The sequence below is a fragment of the Sus scrofa genome, chromosome 2 (assembly GCF_054392235.1).
Source record: "Sus scrofa isolate SSC_HxYL_T2T_F1_AM1 chromosome 2, Sscrofa_HxYL_maternal_Yorkshire_Landrace_v2.0, whole genome shotgun sequence".
NCBI lineage: Eukaryota > Metazoa > Chordata > Mammalia > Artiodactyla > Suidae > Sus > Sus scrofa.
Genome location: NC_139384.1, coordinates 110,941,406 through 110,958,951, shown reverse-complemented (window position 1 = coordinate 110,958,951; position 17,546 = coordinate 110,941,406). Strand labels below are relative to the sequence as shown.

Here is a 17,546-nt window from a genome sequence, read left to right as displayed (position 1 = left end):
TGGCAGAAGCCAAGTTAGAACTGTCACCTCTGGACCCTGAGACAAGTGCTTCTGGGCCTCAGATTCCCTGCCAGTCCCACGCTGCGTGCCTTGTACTTGGGCCTCCATATTGAAATTAATTGAAAAATATGTTTCCGACCTACGAAAATGTTTATCTGTTTTCATCAGAGGGATCACACTGTAATGAATATATTTACATCTCATTTTTTAAAAGGCAGAAAAGATCCATAAGCGCTTGGAGGCAGCTTTCAGCTCACCTCCCCTGCTGTGCCCCGCTGCAGCCCACTCCACCCTAATCCCCCACACTCCCAGGAAGTCGAGACTTCCTGGAAAGTGGTCAGTGGTTAAATATGAGTTCTTTCCATGCCCTTCCTGCCTTGGGTGCCCACCTGCAAGGAAGTCAGCCTAGGCCCCAAAACATTGCTACTGGGTTTGGTGCAAAGGATGAGGCCCAGGGCCAGGTGGGGTCTGTTGGAAGGCAGGAGGGAAGCAGCAGCCTGGGGACTCTACCCTGGTCCAGCTGCCCTAGGGCTCTAAGACCTGCAGGGACTTCTTCACAGAGTGTGTCATTGCCTGGGCTGTGCCTCACCCAGAATATTAAAACCCTAGGTGGGTTGGAGCTTGTTAATGCATTTTTAAAGGGATGGGGCAACCTGGAGACTTCTAGATGGCCAATAGAGAGCAAAACTTTGCCACTGACTTCTGAAAGTAAAGCTCGTGCCTCATCTGGGCCTGTTTGGGGCTGCAGGAGGGGGAAGAGGTGAGAGATGTTATTTTAAAAGACCTGGCTTTATTAATACATTAAGAAAAAGCTCCCTTGGCAGTATGTGTTCTCTCAGCGCCGACTCAGATCCTATAAAACATTCATGCTCCAAAAGCTGTTACAGAGAGCAGCCCCCCTCCATTGCACATCCAGGGAGAGGCCTCTGCAGGAGGTTTCTGGCCCAAAAGGGCCTCTAGGACTCCAAGGCCACTTCTGGAAAGAACCTGCTCCAGCCTAGCTCCTTTATTCCCAGGACCCAGGCCCACACCCCTAAGTGCCACAGGGGAACCCTTCCAGATGCCCACCAGAGCTTGAGAGCCCTCCAGGGAGCCCTGTCACAGGGTCTGGAGTGAAGGACAAACCATAGCCAACTCTTTAGCAGACCATAGGGGGAGCAAAGCCAGGACTCACAGTTCTGAGTTCCCAACTCCCTTCCAGAGCTGGGGAGAGATGACCTTCAAGTCAAAGGCAATGCAAAGGAGGGTCAAAGGCAATGCAAAGAGGCAAAGAGGCGTCTAAATAGCTCTTTCTGTCTTGACCCCCACCCCACCCCCCTGCATCCAGAGCTCCATGCTCTCCCTGCCAGGCAAATTCCCACCTGCAGTCATTGGAGCAGGTGGCACAGAGATTCTGCCCCTGTAGGGCTGGGCCTGCCCCAGCCTCTGGCCCTGCTGCGAGCCGGCTGCCCACCACCTACAAGGTCACAATGGCTGCTTCCTGCAGCAAAGTGCCCTGCCCTTCCTGCCCACCCTGTCCCATGCAGAGCCTGGCCTTCTGCATTTAGAAAACCAAGGCAGCTGCTTGGTTTTAGGAAATAAATCTAGCCAACTTGGTAATGAACCTTAAAAGTTTCCCCCCATCACCCCCCTATTCTAATAATAATTGGAGTGGAAATTAATTGGAGGGTTCTTTTGCACTGATGACATCTGTCAAGCAACCAGACACGTGGGTTTTGCTAAATTCTTTTATTTTTTGTTTAAATTTTCACTTCAATTTTAATTCTTGAAGAACAGCCTTGACAACATATATCGCACTCATTATAAGAAGCAAAGGGTTATATCAAAAATTATTAGTATAGAATCACAGGAAATCTGGTTTGGAACCAGAAAAAAATACAAAACAGATATAGATACATAGACACAGGACAATTTTTTATAATTATTTGGAAAATGTTATTTTCCCCTAATTCTTGTTTCTTTTTTATGTGCATACGATGTTTAAATTTTACAAAAAAATGAAAATAAAGACTAGTATTTTACAAAATGAATAACAATGTTTGAGGGGTGTGTGTATGTGTGTGTGTGTGTTTCTACATAGGATTCAGTCCACTTCCATGTGTGTTGTTTCTGTACAGAATATATCCACATCCGTCCACAATAAATCCTGGAAGGTCCATTAGTATCCTTCTGTTTTATTAAAATTTTCATGGTCCTCTCTTCCAAAATTGTTTTTCATTTTCTCACCAGACACAAGGTCCTTTTTTTTTTTTTTTTCTTTCTTTCTTTCTTTTCTTTTTTTTTTTTTTTTTCCTTTCCATAGTGTTCACAGATCAGATCCTAAAAAGAGTCTCTTTTTCTCTTGGTTTGCAGCTCGGGTTGCATTTCTGCAGGGTGGGCTGCTCCTGTCCACCCGGCCCTCCTCCCGCGTGCCCAGCCCACCGCACCCAGCATCAGCCGCCTGATGTCCCGCGGCTTTGGAGTCCATGGCCCGCGCCGGTCCTGTGAGTCTCTAGTGGGGTCGGGGGCAGGTGAGAAGCGCCCAAGGTCTAGGAGCACTGGATGGACATGTAAGGCCAGTTGAAGCTGCTCCCGGACAGTAACATATCGCGGATGAGAGTTTCGATGGGGGTTTTACCTACCAAACGGACGAAGAAGAGCTGCTCAATGACCGAGGAGGAGACGGTGCGCAGCGAGGGCAGTCGCAGTAGCAGTTTGCCGAAGCGGCTGGGTTGGTTAGGGTACTGGCTTCTCACGTACTCCTCCAGCGCGCACTGCGATTTCTCCTGCAGGCTCTCGATGTGGGCGGCATCCGACAGGCCACAGGCATCTGCACGAGCGGCCACAGGAAGGAGAGACAAGGGAAGGGGGCGCACGGTTAGGTCAGCGAACAGCTAAGTCACAAACAACAAGCCATTTTTTTTTTTTTCCTTTGAGGAGCAAAAGAGGGAAAAAAAGAAATGGAAGGAAAAAAAAAAAAAAGAAAAGAAATCCTCCCCTCCATGCCTTCCTACTCCTTCTTCACCACTTCCTTTCCCCAGCCTCAATATAAATAAAAATAAATCAAACCCCCCACCGAGCATAGGGGAGCTGGAGAGGGAAGCACACACTTTCGGAGGTGGCAACCTTTCTAGTCCCTTTGTTTTTCCTCTTTCACCTTTGGATTAAATAATGTACGATGCTGGAGCCATGTTTGCTGTGCGAAGCAACCTGTCCTCCGTCTGCAGGGGAGCATCTTTTCCACTGTGCTCATTAAAGGGAGGACTTTTTGCCCCTTTTGCCACTGATTTTGGGGTATTCAGGAGCCTTTAAAAAATATACAGCCTGGAGGCAGTTCTAAAATGCTTTTTGGAGTCCCTCTCTCAAACCCAAATGACCCCAAGCAGAAACCTCAAAGAGAACCTAGATTGTGTAGTGAAAAGACAGATGGGAGGGGGTACAAAATCATGGGCTCGCAGCGCCTGTAATCAGATCAAGCCCATGCTTTAGCAATATAGGATTTGTGATCCACTATCTATGCAAGCAAGAACTCTGCAGCAAATCCTTAGTGATGGTGTACACCTCTATCTGTGCCTTAGATCAAGTAATTGAAAATTGGTCACATCTCTGTAAGCTGTATAATAATCAGGAGGAATATGGCTCAGTTACTCCAGGCTGCAGAAAGGAGACATCTTCAGCGATCAGACACAAAGCTGGGCTGGAGGCAGCTGCTGCTGCTGCTTCAGAACTGTGAGGTGGGGGGTTGAGGAAGGATTTGGGGAGATAGGCTTCCTGTGGCAGGACCAAGGGAGAAAAAGACACCTATATACAATGAAACATCTCAAAACCTGTATGTTTAATCTCACATAGACCAAGGGTTCTTCTTGGTCTACTAAAAATATCTCAAGACAGCAGTTCATACTACATCAACTAAGGAGAGGCAAGCAAATGGAAGGGAAGGTGGAATCAGAAGTATAAAGGGAAGGCTTCCTCTCCTAGTTCAAACACCCATGTTGTTTCTTATATTAATAATAAATATTTTTTAAAAACAGGAAGATCACAGAGGAGCCCTTATCCAGTCAGGAGGTTGACTAGAGATCAAAGGCAGAATTTGCTAATATATAGATCTGGGAAGAAATTCATGCATGGCAATGCCTCCAGAAGGACATTGTATAATTGTGACTGGGCTAGTGTGACCCTAGGAAGACACAGAAAATGATTCAAAGCAAAACCTGTGTCTGCTGAGTTTCTGAGCTTTATTTCTCTTTATTTCAATAACTGGAGTTTATGAAGCATTCCAACATCTTCATCTACAAGTCTATGGCCTTGAGCAAAAATACAAATAAAACTAGTGATAATTCAAGAACTTCTGAGGCAGGTCTCCTTTGACCCCAGATCCAGGCTGGGTCTCTGGATGTTTCTCTCAGATGTCTAATTACTCTAACCAGCCATTTGGGTCCATCCCACTAGCCTGACTTGGGAAGTCAGTGGGATTTAATGGCTAGCAGGGTGAAGGCAGAAGCCCTTTCGGGCTTCACTGCTTAGAGAGGGGCCCCTGAGGTCTACCCTTGGTTCTGCCCACTAACCTGGCCCTGCTGAATGACTGCCATGTGGATTCACATTTACATACATCTTGCTTAACATGCATCATCTGCCCATTATGCCAGAGGATCCCTTTTGGCCTCAGAGAAGGCAGTGTGAAAGAGACCTAGTGATACCCCATAAGATTTTTTTTTTTAAAGACCCACATGACATCTCTTCAGGTCTGTAAAATATTTATCTGATATTTACACTTCGTCCCCCAGAGTGAGAGGTCATTACCCTTCCCCCAGCCAGGCTACTCCAAGGGAGAGAAGCCCAGGAAAGGCATGCCTGAGCCCTGTGCTGGCTGCCTGAAGTTCTTTCCTTCTTTGAAGGCAGATGCCTGTAGCTGGTCCTGACTACAAGGTGCTAGCCGGCCAGCCTTATGGCCTCCCTTGGACAGAAGTCCTAGTTTGGGCCTGGTCTCCCACTCTAGACATTCATTCCTACTCTGGATATTTCTGCAACAGGATTCCCACAACTGTGGACCAACAGTATGAGCTCTCAGATCGATTGACTGGTTGTAGTAGCAAAACTAGGTGAGCAGGGGGTGTGATGCAGTACATATTTCCACTCCATGAGTTATACCCTAGATAAGAAAAGCAGGCAGAATGTGCAAAATCCATGTCTCACTTTTTATACGGTAGTGTCAATGTGGGAACCCTCAATATTTCTTCTACAGTATATGGAAAAGAAATTATGTAAATAAATAACCATTACTGCTCAGGCCCTCCCGGCTTAGCCTTTGTAGAGCAGAGAATGTATTTCATGTTGTGCATTCAGAAGAGTTTAGTGTTCAGGAAATATAGATGTAATCAGCTGCCATAACTAGAAATCAAAGTTATTATTGTGCTGAAAATGGATTTATTGTATTTATGTTAACTAGATGGCTCCTTTCAGGGAAAGTCTCATTTATTTGAGGGAATATTTAGGTGTATGAATTAATGAATTTTTTTTAAAAAAGCAAGTTTAGGTCACAACCTAGCCCTTGGATGCTGTCCAGAATATTAAGGATTAAACATACCATCCGGAGGCCAAATGTGAAAACCACCACAGGGAACCCCCGTGCCAGTTTCAAATACTTAGAGCAAACCTCGTTGGACAATATGTCTAAAACTGTCTTTGCCATCATTCAAAGTTTGCTTAAAAGTTGGATGACTTTGAGAAGGCTTCCCATGAATTCCCTTCTGGCTAACAATCAAAACAAGTTTAGTCAAAAGTGGAAATGTGTTGTATGGAGGAGGGGAGTGAATTACTGCCGACAGCTCTATTTCCACTTTCAGATATTCTTCCTGCAAGTTTCCAACAAAATAATGTTATTGTCTACTTCTCAGACCCCCTTGCACATTAAAGACTTGGTTCAAGAAACTTCTTTGAGAAAACTTTTTTTTTTTTTTTTTAAGGGAACACTTTTCACAGGGACATTTTAGGATGGAAAGTTGAAAGAAAAGCATGAATAATTCCACAATCTTCCCTGCAGCCTGCACAGTCTTCGCCTCTCTCTGGGAAAGGGCATGAGATCAGAAAAGTCAAGGGGGTTCAAAGAACCTTAGGGGGGACAAGGAAAAAGGAGGGAGACTTTTCTTGAGAAGACCTCTGTCCAGCTCCAAGTCACATTTCTGCTTCAAGACACCTCACTGGATGAGATTTTAAAACCCCAGCTTCCCTGACACTGGCTTGCTTCCTGATTAATTTGGCTAAAGAGCTGGGTAGTGGAGAGCCAGCCAGGCCCCAGGCCTGCCAGAGCTAAAGCAGCCCAGTCGCTGCTTCCCAGGCTCTTTGTCACTTTTGAAAAACACGTTTCCATCAAGAAGACTTATTAAGATAAAATGCATTCAAACACCAAGGAGGCTATTCAATAAATCTTCCATTTGTTTTAAGGTTTTCACTTTATCCTCTTGCAAAGAATAACTCCCTCTCTCACTAGCAGACCTGCATTTGCACTGAAAGTAAAAGGGGGGCAGTCCAAGTCCACAGCTCAGGCCACCCTGCATACAAATGAGATGCTCTTGTCTAAATAAATTATCTGCTGTTCAGATCGATATTAATACTACATTTGCTACATTACAATATTGTGCAAATTTAAGAGTCATTTTAATACAATGTAAATACGATTCTTCACGCATGAAAGCCAAGAAATATTGATAGATTATACCACTGCTTACTGCTGAACAAGGCTTTGGGAAAGGGGTTTTGCCATTTCTGCTCAAGAATGGTTTTAATTTGGCCTTTGGAGGTCCTGGCTCTAGGATAGATTTATTAAGATGGTTTATTTGTTCTCTGAATGGAGGAATTAAAAACAATAGCGCCAATAATGGTGGTAAAACTGCAGCTAACCCTACTCACAGTGGGCAAGGCCAGAGACCCAGTCTGAGCAGTTCTGTTGCCCACTAGCGTCCTTTCTGGCTTTGTTTATGTTTCCCCCCACCCCATTACCTGCTGTCCTGGGTGTTTATATGTTTCCCTCTTGCAGGTTACAATAATAAAAAACGGGCAGTGTTCTCAGAAGCTCAGACCAGAGCCTTCAAAGGCAACGTTAATGCACTTTCCTGGAAGTTAATTTGAACCATCTATCATAAGAGAAATTGTTAACATGCATGTTACCACTGCCTACATTTAATTTGATGTTTTTAAGGCACTCTGTTAAATTTCCAATGTTCGTGCGTTTTGCATCTATGAGATTTCTCTCCGGGGCGGGAATCCTCCCATACTTGCGGGTTCTACAATATTGCTTTTGTTTTTTATCATTCTTGTTTAGATCGAATCCGTTTTTTACGACCCTCAATAACCTCAGCAACTGCAAACATGAATGGTTTCCGATAAGGGAAAATCAGGCAGCAATAAAGCGGGATTATTTATGATTTATTTGCGCGTCTTCTTCTCTTTCCACTTCTCTGTGTCTCACTGTGTCTGGAAACTCAGCCAGGGAGCGTGCCACACAGAAGAGAAAGCCACATTCCCACGATCTCGTCCTTCCCTCTCCTCCCCCAGAAACGCTAAGGCCCGGCACACACGCACACCGCACACACACGCACACCGCACACACGCGCAGCTTAGACGGATCCACGGCACCGCCTCCCGCCCCCCCCCCCACCAGACACGCACCCGCCGCCGCCGCGGCCCAGCGCGGGGCTCCAGGCCGCGGAGCCGGCCACCTTGCCGCCCGCACCCACGCCGCCTCGGCTCCCACACCGCCGCGTTCCCAAGATGGCAGCGGCGCCGCGGGCCGCTTCCCCGCGCGGGGGCCGCGGGTCCCAGCCAGGCCCGAAGTCCGGCGAGGGCCCGGCCGCGCAGGGCGCGGCGCAGGAGGCCGGGCCCAGGCGGAGCGGGGCCTGCGGTCGCTCCCGGCGCGGCCCGCCCTCCCAGCGACCGCAGCCTCACCTGACGTGAACAGCACGATGGCTTTGAGGCAGCTGTACTCGGCCGAGTCGACGTGCAGCGCCTTGAGCTTCTCCACCTGTTCTTGGAAGATGCGGATGTGGTCCATGAAGGCCACGACGCGGTCGGCGGACATAGGCGAGGCGTGCAGGCCGGCGGCGGCCAGCAGCGGCGCCACGTGCAGCGGCATGGAGCACTGGGCTGCGTTGAGCACGAACAGCTCGCTCCAGGTCAGGCGTAGCAGGGACACCTGGTCGGTGATCTGCAGATCCGGGAAGAAGGGGATGTTTCGGGCCCACTCGACGGCGCTGAAGAGCAGGCGCGCGGCCAGCTCGCAGATGTTCTCGATGCCCATGATGTTGTTGGGCTGCATGCATTGGCTGCCGTAGCGCGACGTGGGGTAGGGCTCCGCGCGCAGCAGCAGCGAGATGTAGCCGGACAGGTAGCAGTGGCCGTTGAGGGGGTCCCCGTTGGTGAGTGCGTACTGGCCTGGATTGGGTTGAGTTGGGGGCATTCTTCCTCGCTGAACCGCTGACAAAAAGAAAGAGAGAAAAGAGGCAATGTGCATCCAGGGGGCTTGCGAACCTCGTTGTGCCGCAGCGTACCGGACACAATGCGGAGGCTCTTCCCGCAGCCACACGCACCCAGCGTGTCTTCTTTCGCGCTCACTCTCACTCACAGCCCACACCCGGAGGAAATCTGGGGTGAAGCCCTCCAGCTCCGCGGCTTGGAATGCCCAGCCATCCCCTGTGCCCCTGGCCCTCCCAGCCCTGCCAGAACTAGGCCTGACTTCAGGGCCCCCAGCCCGGCATGGCCAAGAAAGTGCCACACAACCCCTCGACCACAGAGAAGTAACACACAGATTAATGAAATCCCACTCACCCCTCCAAAAAGTACCAAATCAGGGTAAAACAAAAACAAAAACAGGCGAAACCAAAGAAAGGTTGTGGTTCTAGGCAAATGTCTAGCTGCCTCTTCATTTACAAGCAAGCAGGTTTTGCTCAAAATGTTGCCATATTATCTAAAAATGCTATGGAATTATCCTTGAAATAGATACAAGTTACATACCCTACTAAGCATTTACAACTTTTGAACAGAAAACAAGTATCCTGCACCCCTCCCCTATCCCCTCCTCCCCATCGCCCCACACAAAGTTCTCACTGTTAAAAGCAACAGAAAATTGAAAAATTTCAAGAAAAAGTTGAACTTACAGTAGCCAAACATTATTGAAAAAAGTGGGAAATATAATTAATGTCTGTCCTGCGCGGTGCCACTGCAACCTGCAGCCAGCTTTTGCCCAGTGAATGCACGAGCTTGCAACTGCAAAACACTGGATTCATTAACCATCTGAATGCAAAACGTAAGCATGCTTTGAGTTCTTAAAGCTGACCAAAGTTTTTTTTTTTTTTAATGTGTATGTTTTACTTCAACAGTGCCAGCGTTTTAAATTGCCATGTAAACAAAGACAACTTTAGGAAAAGTTAGGGCTACTGAACTCTCCCCCAAACAAATTAATATAGATATGTCCATGTACACGTAGCTATCTCACTTCAGGTTGTATACTATTTTCTTAAGTTTGCTTTGATTCTAATTTTAATGCAAGTCCCAATGCAATTTAAGCTCTTGAGACATAATGGCTAGAATACTTTTTTCTAATTATAGTTTTGAACTTGGCAGTTATTTTTCAATTAAATGAGAATACAATTCAAAGTTTTTTTTTTTTTTCAGATGCCTACAAAATCTCCCTGGAGCTAGAAATGAAGTCATCATATTTGCCTTTTCCTTGAGGTCTGAAGGAATTCAATTTCTTTTCTTGTGGCATATAAAATATAATTTTAAAGTCAATTACAAGAAGGAGTAATCTGCATTCTGCAAAATTGACTGGTTCGCTAATTTGACTATAAGACATCTTTAATGATTGTCAGGAGATAAACTTTAACTGTAAATGGCTAGATATATTTATAAGAAAAGTGCTGCATCTCTTGCCACATGAACATGAAGCATATCTAAATACAACATCAAAAGTTGTGTTAAAAGAAACCAAATCCATACAACACAGGGATTAAATGATGTGGAAGCTCATGCCAGCTGCAGTCTATGCATTATAGCCAAATCAGAAGGATCGGTAAATGCCGCTGTAAATTGTAATTTGTATGCAGTATTTAAGCAGAGGGTGGAGTTTGATGAAGAAATAAAACGAGTATCATGCTTTAAAAAAAAATGACACACTATGAAAGCACGGTTCAGTCACAAACTTTCCTTTCAAAGTAGAGGGGTGAAAACAAGGCCACAGCTCTGGAGGAGGCGGCCCCAGCTCGGTGAAGAGGAGAGGGAACCAGTGAACAGGCCAGAAGCCCCCCTTCCCCCCTAATTAGACCTACAAGTGCAATAAATCTCACTCCTCTTTTCCCAAGCTAAGCTTCCAAAAGGATGATGCAGTAATGAATCTATGGTTCAGAGTACTCCAGTCTCCAGCCCTCCCCCATTTTAAATAAAGGGCATGAAGAGGTGGAGGGAAAAGTGGAATGAAAAAACACAGAAACAGAGTTTTCTGGGGGAAAAAGCACCCCTCCCCAAGTACATGCCAGCACAGCCCCGAGCATCCTCACGCACACGCGGGAAAGAGACACACACCGAGCACATCCAAGACAGAGGAAGGGGATTTTAAGCCACAGCTCACGATCCCAGGGACTCAATCCTGAGCAGGCAGCGGGCGGGGTGGAGGAGCCGGGGAGTGGAGCGCAGGCCGGGAGGGGGAGGCAGCGGCAGCGAGCTGGGGAGAAGGGGGGGGGACGCCGGGGGAGGAAGGCAGCGGGGACAGGGGAAGCTGGGACGGGCCGGGACCGCAGGAGCCCCAGCCTCATACAGCAGCCACCCCCGCCGGAGAGAGAGAAAGAAAGAGGGCCGGGGAGGCGGGCGAAGCTCAGGGAGAGAAGCACAGAAGAAATATTCACCTTCCCGCCTCATGCCCACTTTGAGGCACTTCTTGAGGCGGCAGTATTGGCACTGGTTGCGGTGATGCTGGTCGATGGGACAGTTCCTGTTGGCACGGCATGTGTAAGTTAAGTTCCTGCGGACGCTCCTCTTGAAGAAACTTTTGCAGCCCTCGCAGGTGAATTGGCCGTAGTGCTTGCCGCTCGACTTGTCCCCGCACACCACGCACTCGATGTGCTGCTGGCTCTGGCCCGAGCCAGGCGGGCCCTGGCCCTTGTCCCCTGCCGTGCCGGGGGTGGCGGGCGCTCCGGGCTGGCCCGGGGTCTGCGGCGTGTGCGGCGCGCCCGAGCCCGCCTGCTGCTGCTGCTCGCCGGCGCCGCCGCCGCCGCGGGCCGCCTGCGCTGCGGGGTTGGGGCCGCCGGGGTTGCCCCCGGCCACGTCGTCCTGCGGATCTCGCCAGCTGCTAACTACCATTGCCATATCTTTGGGCCCGGGGAGCGCTGGGGGGAGCCGAGCTGCTCGCCGAGGGCCGTGGGGCGCGCGGGCGCGCTGGGAGGGGAAGGGGAAGGGGAAGGGGGGAGGGGGAGGGGGCGGGGGGCCCGCCCGGCGCCCCGGGGTCGCGGGAGCGGAGCCCGAGCCGGGCACTGGCCGCTGCTTCTGCCGCCGCCGCCGCTGCCGCCGCTACTGCCTCGGCCGCCCCGCTGCTGCTGCGCGCCCGCCCGCCCTGCTGGCGTTTTGTTGTGGTTCCTGCTGTTTTCTTTCTCTCTTTTTGCAGCCCCCCCAGGCTCTCAGGCTCCCCCCCCAACACCCCTGCTCCCCTCGCCCGCTCCCCCCGCGCTCTGATCCTGGGGGGGCCACGCTCTCCTTCCCCCCCCTCCCCACCCCCCCCAGCGACCAAGCTCCCTTCTCTCGCTTTTTTCTTCTTCCCCAAGTTGCAAAATCAGAAATGGCACAGGCGGCAGCCGGGAGCGGCGCGGGGCGCAGCGCCGGGGGCGGCGGGCATGGGCCACGGCGCGCGCACACACTCACCCTCCGCCTCGCCCGCACCCCCGCGCACACACACACTGGCACACACACTCGCTCACCCGCGCCGGGCGCCCGCCCGCCTGCCGGCCGCTCGGGCTACGCGCTGCGCGCCGGCGGAGCAGACATAGAGGAAGCGGGCGAGGGCGGCGGCGGCGGCGGAGGAGGAGGAGGTCGCGGCTGCCGGCGCCTCTGGAGCTGCCGCCTCAGCTGCAGCGCCGAGCGCCGCTGGAGGAGCCCGGGCCCGGGCCGGAGTCCGAGCTGGAGTCGGGGCTGCAGCCAGAGGAGCGCGAGCCCAGGTCGGGGCCGCCCGCACCGCCGCCGCTGTCCCGGCGGGAGCCCTCGCTGGGCTCGGGATTGAGGGGAGCGCGGTGAGCCGAGCAGGGCGCGGGGCGAGGCTGCCGGCGGCGATCAGGGCGCGCTGGTGTCGGGGGGCCAGGTCCAGGGCCGGACGCAGCCAGCCATTCAGGAAGGCAGCGCTGGAGAGCAGAAGGCAGCCAGCGAGGAGGATCACACACTTTGCTCTTTTTGTTGTGCGGGTGGCGCCGGGCTCTCGCTGCCTTCTTCTTTCGGGAGGTGACAGAGGGAGAAAAAAATACGAGATAATTCACGCCGGCGACGATTTCACAGCGAAATAGAAAAAATAAAAATCAGAAGAAAAAGAATTGCAAAAAAAAAAAAAAAAAAAAAAGCGAAAGAGACATCCAAAGTAGGTCGAATAAATAATCCTCTTCTTTTCCTCTTTCTTGCTCCTTCTTCTGCTTCTTCTGCTATAACACACAGAGCTAGTTAAAAAAACCCTGGAGATCGCCCAAAAATGTTCTTTTTTTAGTATTTTAAATAAGTGCTCTTCAGCCGGGAACCAACACCCTCCCTCCAAAAAAAATCATATATGTATAAAATAACGATAAGAAGAATACGAAGGGGGTGCCTCCTCCTCCTCCTCTTTTTTTTTTTTTTTTCCCTTAAGTTTAGCCCTCACTCCTCTGCAGGAATGGAGTAAAAGAGACAAGGAGGAGGGAGAAAAAGGAAAGAAGAAGAATACGGTGGAAACAACTAATAGAATATGTAAGAAAAGGGAAAGAGGAGAGAGAGAGGGGGAAAAAAGAGAGAGATTGAAAGAGAGAGGCGGAAGAGAGAGACAGAGAGAGAGAGAGAGAGAGGGAGAGAGAGAGAGAGAGAGAGGGAGAGAGAGAGAGAGAGAGAGGGAGAGAGAGAAGAGAGAGACCCCAAAATTGAATGCGTTTAAACGGGAGGACTCGCAGAGCAGTGTTTCCGAAAGGGGGATCTGCGCGAATGTCTGTATATAGTGAACTTTGACACTACTATTGAAACTGACACGTTTCTATGGAGATCGCTGCCTTATATGGAGCTCGTGTCAAGGAGCCAAGAGAAGGGCTGCTGGCAACTGATAATCAAAGGCGACTGACTGGTCAGAGCCCTGAATCGGGGGGGAGAGAAAATGGGAGGCTAAGGTTAGCCAAGCCTCCCGCACGCCATTGGTTGGAGAGCCCCTCCCCCCTCCTCTTTTCCTTTCTTTCTCCCCCCCCCCCCCCTTAGCTACCTACAGACGGGAATGGCGTAGAGAGGAGGAGAGAAAGTGAGGGAGGGGGGTGTGCTTCTGACAAGCGCAATTTACATTGAGATCGCCCTGCGCTGCTATTTACTCTGAGACCTGATTAGTATGGGTCGTCTATGGTCACACACACGCACTCTCTCTCTCTCTCTCTCACACACACACACGCACATGAGCACCAGAGGGGGAAGGGATGGCGAAGGGAAGAATGCCTTGCAATGGGTAAAAAGAGAATTCGAAGGACATTATTTTGTTTTCTCCTGAAAAGTTTTTAAAATTAGGTTTTAGGAGCGTGAAGTGTCATTGAAAATGTTAGGAACATTTTAAATGGGAATTAAACTCTCACCATTTTAATGATTCGTGAAATATTCTGGGTTTGGATTGTTTTCTTCTTTCACATATAAGCACAAGCCAAGAGTGCATTCTGCTCATTTTATATTCCTTCAAGAAACAAAGTAGGGACTCTCTATTTTTTGGTCCAATGTATGTTTTGGTTTTAAAATTAAAGGTTTAATTACGAGAAAACACACTCTTGGAATTTGCAGCTATTTCCACAAAATCAATCCGAATCAACGGTTCCTCTTCATCCCAAAGAAGATTTTAAAAATAAACTTTCCAGTCAATCCGATTTTTTCTTCTTCTCTTTCTTTTTCTTTTTTCCCTTTTTGGTATCCTCAGGCTGTTCCAAACTCCAAACAAAGCTTCAGTAATTATTAATAAAACAGTAGTAAGTTCTCATATTGTTGGCGGCGGGGGGGGGGGGTTGCCGGCCAAGTCTGAGTCCCAGGGAAAGACGGAAAGGGGTGAACGAGAAAGGAAGGAGTGAAGGGAAAGAGATGGGAGATGGGGAGAGGAGAGGGGAAGGGAGGGGAGAAACGAGAGGGGGGGGAGAGAGAAAGAGAGAGAGAGAGAAGGAGAGGAGAGAGAGAGAGAGAGAGAGAGAGAGAGAGAGAGAGAGAGAGAGAGAGAGAGAGAGAGAGAGAGAGAGAGAGAGAGAGAGAGAGAGAGAGAGAGAGAGAGAGAGAGAGAGAGAGAGAGAGAGAGAGAGAGAGAGAGAGAGAGAGAGAGAGAGAGATTGATTCCCAAAGGCGATTGGTCGCCGGTGGAGGGGCGGGCAGGAGGAGAGGGTCCCGCCGCGAGGCCTGCAGGAATCGCTGGCTCCGGCTGCCACCTAGCGGACGGGAGCCGCGCCGGGGAGACGCACAGTCGGGTCCCTCCTCCCCTCCCGGCAGGCAGCCTGTGCCTTTTCTCCAAACGGAGACAGCACTTTGAAAATTCTTTCAATGGATTTTTTTTCCTTGAAAGATCGTACTGGGGGAAAATGATACTTCTATTAGTTACATATTCTCCAATCGCACACTCGCACCCCCCCTCGTTTTGAGATCGCTCCCCTAGGCAGGCTCAGGCGGGCGCGGATCGGCGCGGAGTGACAAAGCCGCTGCTGCTGTCGCCGGGGGTGGGAGCTGCGCGAGCCCGCCCGCCCCTCGACTCGGGAGACTGTAAAAGTTTGTCTCAGCTCCAGCATCCCGAGCCTCAACACGCCCTCAGGTAAAGGTGAGAGTAAATGGCCACGCTGTATCGACAGAGGTTGGGTTTATTTTTTAATACTCGTTCTCACTTTAAATTTCATCAGGGAGGGGTTTAGGAAGCGCTGCGCGTTTGGGGTGCGTTTTGCGCTTCCCGGTCTCTCCAGCCTGCAAGTCAGGAGTCGGCGACCGCTTAGTGATGAGCGACGATTTTAAATAGCAGAATAAAGGCTTTTTCGTGTCTGCCCCACAGCCCCTCCAGCTCGAATAATGAAGAGACAGTCAATGCAATCTGCAAGCGGCGGCCCATTGTACGCAGCTGATGGAAAGAAGGCAACCGGGGCCGGCGAGGGCTCCTTGCCCTCTCTCCTCTCCTCAAATAAACGCGCTCATGTCTCCTGATCAGTTAAAAGGTGAAATGAACACGATTAAAAGACAAAAAGAGAGACAGAGATAGAGAGATAGAGAGAGAGAGGGAGAGAAGAAAAGAAGGAAGAAAAAGAACAAGCTTTCTACATATAAATTCTAAATTTTATTCCTCATGTAGTACAAAGGCAGGCAGTCGAGGGCAGAGAAAGCAGGCAGGGAGAGGGAGACAGGGAGAAGCAAAGAGAACGTGGAGAGATACGGAGCGAGTGGAAGAGGAAGGAGGAAGGAGAGCAAGCTCCAGGGAACTGGAGGCGCCCTGGACGCCCAGCCCTCCGGCCCAGCCGCCCTCGGACTCTGGACCGCGAGTCGTGGGCACCAGAAGCGAGACTCGGCCAAGTCCTGCCCTACCAGGCAAGTAACGCAATGATTATCGTTTCTTTTGAACTCGGGGTAGGCAACGCGGACAGGCCGGGAGGCAGCCTTTGCTCTCATGGCTTCTGCAGGCCATGGCCGCAGTCCAGTTAGCCAGGGCGGGACGAGAAGAACTTTCCGCAGGTCCTGCTCCGGAGCTGCTCTCTGTCCTACGGAGGCGTGGAGGCAGGGATCGCGGCCGCGGGGCCGCCCTGGAACTGAGGATCTCGCCCGCCAAGCTTCAGTCCAAATTCAAAATAGGTCTTCCCCACCCCCATTCCCCCCCCCCCCCAGCGGCGGGAAACCGCTGCGGTCCTCCAGCCTGGGGCTGAGGACTGGAGCAGCGGATCAGCAGGTTTGGCATCCTTGCTGCCGACAATCCGTGCCCCCCCCGCCCCCTCCTGCGCCGGAGCCTGAGCCTCGATGGAATTGGGTTCGGAGTCCCGCCGAGTTGGCCCTGTCGCCTGCGCCTTGCCTGGCCTCAACCATGCCCTGGTGAGCTCGGCTCCTGCAGCACAACAGCGGACGCCGTTTGTAACGGGATCCCCCTAACGTAACGCGATCGATGGCCGCCTGTTTGATGTGGGCGATAGTGTCAGCGGATTAAAAGGGACACCAAGCCGCCCTCCCCAGCGGAGAACACGCGGTGACGGCGGCAGGGAAAGAGCCATATTCACAGCCCGGCAGTCCAGCCACACTCCTCGCCCCGCGGCAAGAGGGCTGGGGGCGAGGAGGGGTCACCTCCCTAGGGGTGAGGACCGAGCGGGTGTGTAGGAGAGGAAGAGCCTCAATTAAAACCTACTGGGGCGCTTTGCCGAGCGCTGGGCAGGGGCGCGCGTTTGCGTCAGAGGGCGCGCAGGGCGGGCTCAGGGGGCGGGGGAGCCAACGCCAGAGGGGGGGGGGGCGCGCCCAGGGGCTGGGTAGGCGCAGGAAGGAACCAGCAAAGCCTCGACGGCCTCGGTTCGGCCTTGCAGGCTAGCCGGAGGGCGTGGCTGGAGGACGAGCTGAGACTTCCCGAGACCCGCGGTGCCCACTCACAATCACTGTGGGCTCTTCCTGCCAGCCCCCACTTTGGGCTTCCAAACTTGGAAGAGGCCCGTGGGATCTGGCGTGACCCTGGGGATGGAAGAAGCGGAGCCTCGGGTGGCATCAGTCAGAGCCTCCGGCTCCGGCGGAAGGGAGGGAGGGATGCAGCCCTCCGCCTTAGCCTCTAAAGGAAGGAGGTGCGGCTGTAGGTGATGGTGCCCGCAGCTATGGAAATCTTCAGCTTCTCCAAGCAGGGGAACAGTTCACACTCCTGCAGGGTATATGCGCCAACTTTCTGTCGTGAGAGCGGCAGAAAGAAACCTAGGCTTTTTGAGGAGAGGCACTGGTCCCCTCTTGGACTCGTCCAGCCCCAGGGGCACTCTGGGATCAGTCTCTCTTCTGGACCGTGTGTTCCCCAGCCGCAGAACTCTTCCACTTGTACTCACAGCCCCACCTGCAGCAAATAGCTTCTGTGGAGGGACTGAGGGGTCAGTTCAGGTCCTGGTGGGAGCCCTGACTTTCTCTCTACAAGGATGTCGTTTGTTACTGGTTCAACTTGACTCACTGATGCTGAGGCCTGATGCACCCTGTGTTTAACCAGGAAATAATGATTACTGTTGTTGCTGGGGAGGGCACCTAACAGAAAAGTGATCATATTTTGTGGGACCAGGTGGGTCCTCAAACTGTGACTATCCACACTCATGTTCAGCTGCAGAAGCAGAAAAACAGTTGGAATTTCCATCTTTCTTCCACTTGTCCTTTCT

At 51.3% G+C, this 17,546-nt stretch overlaps 2 protein-coding genes across 45 annotated transcripts in view; one reads left to right on the top strand and one right to left on the bottom strand.

The window, feature by feature from the left end:
• Window positions 1-1,713: 1,713 nt before the first annotated feature.
• NR2F1 (nuclear receptor subfamily 2 group F member 1) lies at window positions 1,714-11,667 on the bottom strand. 3 transcript variants are annotated; one of them, XM_085014054.1, is made up of 4 exons: window positions 10,872-11,667; window positions 8,407-8,448; window positions 7,921-8,179; window positions 1,714-2,809 (listed from the first exon to the last, which is right to left on the bottom strand). In XM_085014054.1, exons 1-4 carry the CDS (start codon window positions 11,329-11,331, stop codon window positions 2,716-2,718), a joined length of 855 nt encoding a protein of 284 aa, XP_084870180.1. In that variant the 5' UTR covers window positions 11,332-11,667; the 3' UTR covers window positions 1,714-2,715. The 3 variants fall into 3 exon arrangements, with proteins under 3 accessions (XP_084870180.1, XP_084870181.1, XP_003354261.1); XM_085014055.1 differs by lacking the exon at window positions 10,872-11,667 and adding exons at window positions 9,129-9,237; window positions 10,552-10,617 and having other exon boundaries at window positions 7,921-8,448; XM_003354213.5 differs by having other exon boundaries at window positions 7,921-8,448.
• A 2,987-nt stretch (window positions 11,668-14,654) lies between these two features.
• LOC102157568 (uncharacterized) overlaps window positions 14,655-17,546 on the top strand; it is a 1,229,235-nt gene continuing 1,226,343 nt past the window's right edge. For 19 of the 42 annotated variants that reach the window (XR_014838321.1, XR_014838323.1, XR_014838330.1 and 16 more), the window contains exons 1-2: window positions 14,655-14,998; window positions 15,230-15,756. The gene's annotated coding sequence lies outside the window, so the exon portion shown is untranslated. Of the gene's footprint in view, window positions 15,005-15,123; window positions 15,757-16,054; window positions 16,252-17,546 lie in introns of those variants that run through there. The other 23 variants (XR_014838329.1, XR_014838336.1, XR_014838327.1 and 20 more) reach the window with 7 other exon arrangements.